This window comes from Scylla paramamosain, chromosome 28 (genome assembly GCF_035594125.1).
Source record: "Scylla paramamosain isolate STU-SP2022 chromosome 28, ASM3559412v1, whole genome shotgun sequence".
Taxonomy (NCBI): domain Eukaryota; kingdom Metazoa; phylum Arthropoda; class Malacostraca; order Decapoda; family Portunidae; genus Scylla; species Scylla paramamosain.
Genome location: NC_087178.1, coordinates 9,439,218 through 9,447,500, shown reverse-complemented (window position 1 = coordinate 9,447,500; position 8,283 = coordinate 9,439,218). Strand labels below are relative to the sequence as shown.

At 34.9% G+C, this 8,283-nt stretch overlaps 1 protein-coding gene and 1 long non-coding RNA gene across 8 annotated transcripts in view; one reads left to right on the top strand and one right to left on the bottom strand.

Annotated features, from left to right (window-relative positions):
• Positions 1–1,606, top strand: part of LOC135114897 (uncharacterized) — a 4,401-nt gene extending 2,795 nt beyond the window's left edge. For all 7 annotated transcript variants that reach the window (XR_010275693.1, XM_064031120.1, XM_064031124.1 and 4 more), the window contains one exon: positions 1,089–1,606. Coding sequence is in view for 6 of the 7 variants with exons in the window: in XM_064031120.1 (XP_063887190.1) it covers positions 1,089–1,244 (156 nt within the window). In the remaining variant the exon portion in view is untranslated. The remainder of the gene's footprint in view (positions 1–1,088) is intronic.
• Positions 1,607–2,543: 937 nt separating this feature from the next.
• LOC135114898 (uncharacterized) lies at positions 2,544–4,939 on the bottom strand. Its single transcript, XR_010275694.1, has 3 exons — positions 4,314–4,939; positions 3,637–3,772; positions 2,544–3,062 (listed from the first exon to the last, which is right to left on the bottom strand). It is a non-coding gene; the product is annotated as an uncharacterized LOC135114898 (long non-coding RNA).
• Positions 4,940–8,283: the final 3,344 nt, after the last annotated feature.

Sequence of the window (8,283 nt, the reverse complement as noted above, 5' to 3'; positions counted from 1 at the left end):
CAATTCCTCCATCTATCAATTCGACACAACCTTCCAGACAACTATCCCCTCTTCTTCAATGACACTCAACTGTCCCCCTCTTCTACACTGAACATCCTCGGTCTGTCCTTTACTTATAATCTGAACTGGAAACTTCACATCTCATCCCTAGCTAAAACAGCATCTATGAAGTTAGGTGTTCTGAGATGTCTCTGCCAGTTTTTCTCACCCCCCCAGCTGCTAACTCTGTACAAGGGCCTTATCCGTCCATGTATGGAGTCTGCTTCACATGTCTGGGGGGGTTCCACTCATACTGCTCTTCTAGACAGGGTGGAATCAAAAGCTTTTCGTCTCATCAACTCCCCTCCTCTAACTGACTGTCTTCAGCCCCTCTCTCACCGCCGCAATGTTGCATATCTAGCTGTCTTCTACCGCTATTTTCATGCTAACTGCTCTTCTCATCTTGCTAACTGCATGCCTCCCCTCCTTCTGCAGCCTCGCTGCACAAGACTTTCTTCTTTCTCTCACCCCTATTCTGTCCACCTCTCTAACGCAAGAGTTAACCAGTATTCCCAATCATTCATCCCTTTCTCTGGTAAACTCTGGAACTCCCTGCCTGCTTCTGTATTTCCACCTTCCTATGACTTGAATTCCTTCAAGAGGGAGGTTTCAAGACACTTATCCATCAATTTTTGACCCCTGCTTTGACCCTTTTTATGGGACTGCCATTTCAGTGGGCATTTTTTTTTATTAGATTTTTGTTGCCCTTGGCCAGTGTCACCCCTACATAAAAAAAAAAAAAACTCTCTAATCTCTCTCGTTCTCTCCCTCTCTTTTTCTCAGGTTTTCTCTCTTTGAAAATGTCTGTTTATTTGTGTGTTTGTGTGTTCGTGTGTGTTTTTCTACCTGTTCTTGCACACACACACACTCTCTCTCTCTCTCTCTCTCTCTCTCTCTCTCTCTCTCTCTCTCTCTCTCTCTCTCTCTCTCTCTCTCTCTCTCTCTCTCTCTCTCTCTCTCTCTCTCTCTCTCTCTCTCTCTCTCTCTCTCTCTCTCTCTCTCTCTCTCTCTCTCTCTCTCTCTCTCCTCACACTCCCTCTCTCCTGCAGATAAGATCACATGACCTCTCCCACACCCTTGACCTGACCATGCAGCTGGCCAGGACCATACTGAGGCGATCTGAGAGTCTCCTAACTTCTCTGTCCCAACCCAGCAGCAGCAATAGCCCAAGAAGTAGCCCAAATGTAGCCTGCCATAAGAGATAGCACAGTAGCTAAAAAAATAGCCCAAAGATTAGGTTGCCAAAAAAATAGCCCAAAGAATGTGTTTTTTTTTGTTTTATTTATTTAGTTCATTTAATTTAATTGTAAAGGAAGTTAGGAATTTTTTTTTTTATACTCAGTGAGTTCTCTAAGTCAAGAAAGGTGTGTGTGTATGTGTGTGTGTGTCAGTCAGTCAGTCAGTTAGTCAGTCAGTCAGTCAGACAGACAGACAGACAGACAGACAGACAGACTTATGCCATTGAGAAAATGACATTAAGCTCTAGTCTATTAAAAGTACAGATTTAATATTTAAGTGAGACAGAGAGAGAGAGAGAGAGAGAGAGAGAGAGAGAGAGAGAGAGAGAGAGAGAGAGAGAATAATTGTAGTGTGTGTGTGTGAGAAATATGACTGACTGCCCAGATCCCCCTATGAGGCAGCCGATTGGTTGACAACTTTGTGCTTGTATCTGATTGGTCACCATGACTTAAATGTTGTGTTTGATAAGTTTTTGAGGTCATTTTCAAGTTTGGCCAAGTTCTGACTAAGTTCTGAATTAAAATATTGTGTTTTTATGAAGATTTTTTGTTAAGGAAAGTTTGGCTAATTTTTTTTTTAAGTTCTGAGTCAAAATGTTGTGTTTCTGATAAGTTTTTAAGGTCATTTTCAAGTTTGGCCAAGTTCTGACTAAGTTCTGAATTAAAATATTGTGTTTTTGTGAAGATTTTTAGTTAAGGAAAGTTTGGGATTTTTTAAAAAGTTCTTAGTCAAAATGTTGTGTTTCTGATAAGTTTTTAAGGTCATTTTCAAGTCTGGCCAAGTTCTGACTAAGTTCTGGATTAAAATATTGTGTTTTTGTGAAGATTTTTAGTTAAGGAAAGTTTGGGATTTTTTTTAAAGTTCTTAGTCAAAATGTTGTGTTTCTGATAAGTTTTTAAGGTCATTTTCAAGTCTGGCGAAGTTCTGACTAAGTTCTGAATTTAAATATTGTGTTTTTGTGAAGATTTTTAGTTAAGGAAAGTTTGGCTAATTTTTTTTTAAAGTTCTGAGTCAAAATGTTGTGTTTCTGATAAGTTTTTAAGGTCATTTTCAGGTTTGGCCAAGTTCTGACTAAGTTATAATTGAAAGTATTGTGTTTTTGACAAGTTTATAAGTGAAAATTTGTGTTAAGTTCATTGCAGTGAAAGTTGATGTGTATACTTAAGTTATTCACTTATAGAAACTTATAAGGGCTTAAAGGTTACATTAAAAAAATTAGAGGAATAAATGTTTACTTATTTTGTATTGTGAGAGAGAGAGAGAGAGAGAGAGAGAGAGAGAGAGAGAGAGAGAGAGAGAGAGAGAGAGAGAGAGCGAGAGGTCAGGTGCCTTCTAATGATAATGATAATGATAATAATAATAATAATAATAATAATAATAATAATAATAATAATAATATTAACTAGTATTCATACAAAAATATCCATCCATAGAAAATATTCATGTTTTTTACTATTATTATTATTATTATTATTATTATTATTATTATTATTATTATTATTATTATTATCAAGTTAATATTTTGTTGTTATTTTATTATTATTACTTATTATTGTAACATACTAAACTTTTCTATAAGGATTAAATTTTGATATATTGACTTATAGTTTAATAATTATTTTTTGAGTCAGAAAGGAGAGAGAAAAATAATTGAATCTTAACCCTTTATTTTTTTAATGTCTTATAAACTTTTACAGAACATAGCAATTTCTTTCTCTGATGATGTCCGTCTGTCTGTGTGTGTGTGTGTGTACGTACTGCAGGGTGCTGGAGACACGCACAACCTAAGGAGACAGTGAGTGTTAAAATGGGCGGGGTGCGGGTCTATATTGGTGGAGGGGGCTGTGGTTGGTGACTGTGGGTAAGTCAACATACTGTGGGGGACATACTGTAAGATATAAAGGCAAGAAACAGAATTGCCAGGAAAGATCCAGCAATTATTCACTTATACCACTTATAGTTTGATATGGGTATCATTTTAACTAACTGGTACAAGCTTAAATAAGAATGCAACTACAGAAATTTGGGGTTATCTTACTCACATGATATAAAACTAAAAAGGATAGAAATTGCATAACAACAAAAGTAATGTCACTGCACAAAACTGGGCATACCAGTCTCCATAATAAATAAACACCAAAATGACAAGAGAAATTTTCATACATTATCTTCTTTAATCTACTACTACCATAACAAAGGCATCAGGAACATTAACATGAAATCCTGCACAACAAAAGAAGACAAGCATTGCAGCAGTTCCTTGGGCCCTAAAAGAAACTAAACTGTACTGCAATGGTATCAATCCAATCACAAACAGATATCATGGCATCAATGTAGCCAAGAGGCATCAACACTCACCTGAGAGATGGGGCAGTGCCAGTGGTAGTCTCTGAAGAGTGGAGGCGCAAGGTGGACAGAAGCTCAGACTCAGTTTCCTTCACATCCCCACCAAGACTTTTAGCCACTTCTTTGGTTGCTAAAACAAGCTCAGGTTCTGAAAAATTGAGCCCAGATTTCATTATTACAAAAAGAATAGCAGCACACCTCTACAACAAATGGTTCTAATCAAATCTTATATTACAGCCTACAATTTTATGATTTCAAACAAGAAAGCTCAAAGTTCCTTAGAACTAGTACAGCATGTTAACACTTCTTTGTTTGTAAGCACAGCATCCACTGCATCTTACTTGTAGATAGTAGTTTTTATTTGTTTACTTCTGTCAACAAATGTAAGGCAGCAACCTATTAAACAAATAGCTAAGACAAACAATAGTAAACATCACACCTGTACCATGGTGAAAGAATAATGTACATGTCTCTAAACACCACCCACTACTTATCACCATGTTTTTTAAATGTCACATGTTTAGGTGTCTAGACCTAAACTAAGACCTAAACTTGTACCAGTTTTGTGTCATAAACAGACATTGACTAAAAATAGATGTTAACTATTGCAGCATCCAAAAATTAACAATATGAATGACAATTAGGTAATAAGAAACCTACAGTAATGAGGGTACAAGTACAGTCCTCACCAAGGTCAGGCTCTGATACCGGGGATAATTTGCCTTTTCCTGCAGTTTTGGTCTTTTTCCGAGCTTTGGGACGTGACAGCTGCACTTGAGGCTCCACAGGAATATGGGGTCAGTCTGGAGATTAGGGGACTTTCAATATGATACAAAGATATTTGTACTATTTAAAATGACCACCTGGTGCACCCATCATTCTACAATACTAATAAAACATGAACATACATAATTATATTTGTGAATATTATAAAAACATAACAAGAGACTACTAGGTTATCAATGCCATCCAGCACTGGCATGTATAGTATTTATTATGTACTAATTACCACATAATGCAAAGTGGAACTTATCAAGCAAAATCTATTAGCAGAATTTACTGTAAGCAGGACTTCAGGAATAGTACTCTCATTGACTTATAATAACAGATTCAGATGTAGAAGATGGTGCAGCAACCACAAGTGGATGATGAGAGGAGCATGTAGATTGAAAATAGAGGAGAATAAAAAACCTTTTTTGAATGATGCAGCATGAAATCTTATGCAAATTGAGCTAACTATGGAGTGGTGGAATGAATGAAAAAATGCACCAAAGTAATCTGGCCAAATAAAAAAGATAAGGCACTATTTAAGTTTTAGAAGAGAGGTATATACATAAGTAAAATTCCAAGGTCACAGTAGGAGATGGAAGCCACTTGGAAGATTTTTTCGCGTTTGGTACCTAAGACGCTCAAAAACACTAATGGCATCTTTCTCGTAATGTCCTTTATTTTATCCATATTGGGTGATTTCCATGCGTTTTGGCATTTTTGTTACATAACAATGTGGAAAAAAATTCAAAATATACTTTTTCGGTAATGTTCTTCTGTTTCTTCATATATAATGTTGTACATGTGTTTGTGCATTTTGCTACCTAAGAATCTCAAAAACACTGATAAATGAAGAGTCTTTTCATTTCTTTTCGTATCGCCATTTAGGATACTTTGCATGCATTTTTGCTTATTTTTTTTTATACGTAAGATAAAAAAAAATTCAAAATGCACATTTCTGGTAATGTTATTCTGTTTCTCCATAAAATGTGCTTTGCATGCATTTTAGCGTTTTGGTACGTAAGTAGCTGTAAAAAACTCTCAAAAGACACGCTTTTGGTAATGTTTTGCTTTTCCAAATAGGAAGCTTTCGTTGGTTTTTAGCGTTTTGGTATCTAATATTGTTGTGTTTCTCTAAAGAGAGTATTATTTATGCATTTTCGTGTTTTGGTACCTGACAAGCTCAAAAACGCTCGTTATATAAGTTTCTCATAATGTCGTTGGTTACTTTTTTTTTTGCGTAACAAGCTCAAAACATTGAAAATACACGCTTTTTTGGTAAAGTTATTCCGTTTTTCCAAGGTGTTTTGGATGCGTTTAAGTGTTTTTGTATGTAAGTAGCTCATAAGCACTGAAATTAAAAGTTTTTGTAATCTTTTGTTTTCTCTTATATGGTGCTTTCCTTGGTTTTTAGCTTCTTGGCACCTAACATGCTCATAAACAGTGAAAGGACATGTTTCTGGAAATGTTTCCTTTCCCCATATAGTATGCTTTGCATGCATTTTCGCGTTGCGGTACCTAATAACGTGAAAAAAGCCTTAAAACACAAGGGTTGGTTAATCTTGTTCCGTTTCTCCATATAAAGTATTATTCATACGTTTTAGTGTTCTGGTACCTATGAAGCTCAATACCACTCAAAATATACGTTTCTTTTAATGTTTTCTTTTCCCTTTTTAGGGTTATTTGCATGTATTTAATCGTTTTTGTACGTAACAGGCGCAAAATCTCTCAAAATGCATGTTTTTGGTAAAGCTGTTGGGTTTCTCCATAAATAGTGTTTTGCAACCGTTTTAGCGGTTTGGTATGTAAGTACCTCAAAACACTTAATGTTTTCCCATTTACGACACTTTCCATGCTTTTTAAGAGCTTTTTGTGCCTAACACACTCATAAACTCTCAAAAGACATGTTTCTGGAAATGTCGTTGTCCCCATATCGGGTGCTTTGCATGCATTTTGGCGTTTTGATACCTAACAAAGCTAAATACACTTAAAATACACGTTTTCTCCATACAGAAGGTAAATCGTGCGTTTTATCGTTTTGATACCTAATAAGCTAAAAAAAAAAAAAAACAATACTGGTTTCTCTTAATGTCTTTTGACGCTTTTATACATAACAAGCTGAAAAATCGCCCAAAATGCTCGTTTTTGTTAATGTTTTTATATTTCTGCAGGAAAGGTGTTTTGCATGTTTTATCGTTTTGGTACATTATAAATTTAAAAACTTCCAAAGCGTGTTAGGCAATAAAGCACTGAAAAGCAAAGCAATCACATTACATTGGACTAAAATCAATTTTTAACAAGAACTTTCCTTAAAGTGTATTTGAGCTCCTTATATACCAAAACACTAAAATGCATGCAAAATACACTTCATGATAAAACAGAATAACATTACCAAAACATGTATTTTGAGTGTTTTTGATCATGTTACCAATAAAAACGCTTAAATACATGCAAAGTACCCTATTTTTTGGAAACGAAAGGACATTACGAGAAACGTGTATTATGAGTGTTTTTAAGTTCATTAAGTACGAAAAAGCTAAAAGCCACAAATTACACTCTTTATTGAGAAAAAAAAAATAAAAAACTAAGATTTTTTTTTTCATTTCTATTTATCTTCGCAGGTAAGGAGGTGCCAAAATTCGGGCAAACTTCAGGAAAATATATGAAATAAGAACATTATCAAAAAAGTTAAATTTAGGTTTTTTTTTTTCGGACTGTTATGTAACAAACCCCTAAATTGCATGCAAAGCCACCTATATAGGAAAATTAAACGTCTTTGCCAGAAAACTGTCTAATGAGTGTTTTTCAGCATGTTAGGAACCAACACGATAAAACCCAAGGAAGTCAATCTATATGGGAATCCAAAACAAATTTACTGAAAACATGTCTTTTCGGTGTTTTACGTAGAAAACGCTAAAACGGATGCAAACCAGCCAAAATAAAGAAATAGAATAACATTACCAAAAAACTATATTTTGTGTATTCTTGAGCTTCTTTCATAAAAAAAAAGCGAATATGGATGCGAAGCACTCTATAGAAGAAAAAAAAAAGGACATAACGAGAAACAAGTATCATGAGTGTTTTATAGTTTCACCAGAATCACAAGGCAAAAAACGCAAACCTCGACTGTATGGAGAAGTTTCTAAGATACTAAAATACTGAAACTCATGAATAACACTCTTAATCAAGAAACAGAACAACCTTACAAAATACGTGTATTTTGAGAGTTTTTTTTACATTCTTAGTTACCAAAACCCCAAATTCCATGCGAAACTAGCTTTATGTGGGGAAAAAAATGACATTACCAGAAAAGTGTCTTTGAGTGTTTTTGAGCGTGTTAGGCAATAAAGCACTAAAATGCAAACCAATCACATTACATGGAAATAAAACCAATTTTTACGAAGAACTTGCCTTTTAGTGTTTTTGACAAGCATTTAGTAAGGTTGCTCTCTCTCTCTCTCAATTAAGAGTGTTATTCATGAGTTTCAGCATTTACACGAGTTTTTGCGTTTTTTGCCTTGTGGTTTTTTTGAACTATAAAACATTCATTATACACTTTTCTCGCAATGTCCCTTCGTTTCCCAATATAGAGTGCTTTGTATCCATTTCCGCGTTTTTTTGTAGGTAGCAAGCTCAAAAACACTCAAAATAGGTTTGGTAATGTTTTTCTGCTTCTTGATATTGGTTGGTTTGTATCAGTTTTAGCGTTTTTCTACGTAAAACACTGAAAAGACACGTTTTTAGTAATTTTCTTTTGGATTCCACCATAGAGTGAGTTCCTTATTATTTATCGTTTTGGTGCCTAACATGCTGAAAAAACACTCAAAAGACAGATTTCTGGTAAGGTCTTTAATTTACTCATATGGGACGCTTTGCATGTGTTTTTAGTGT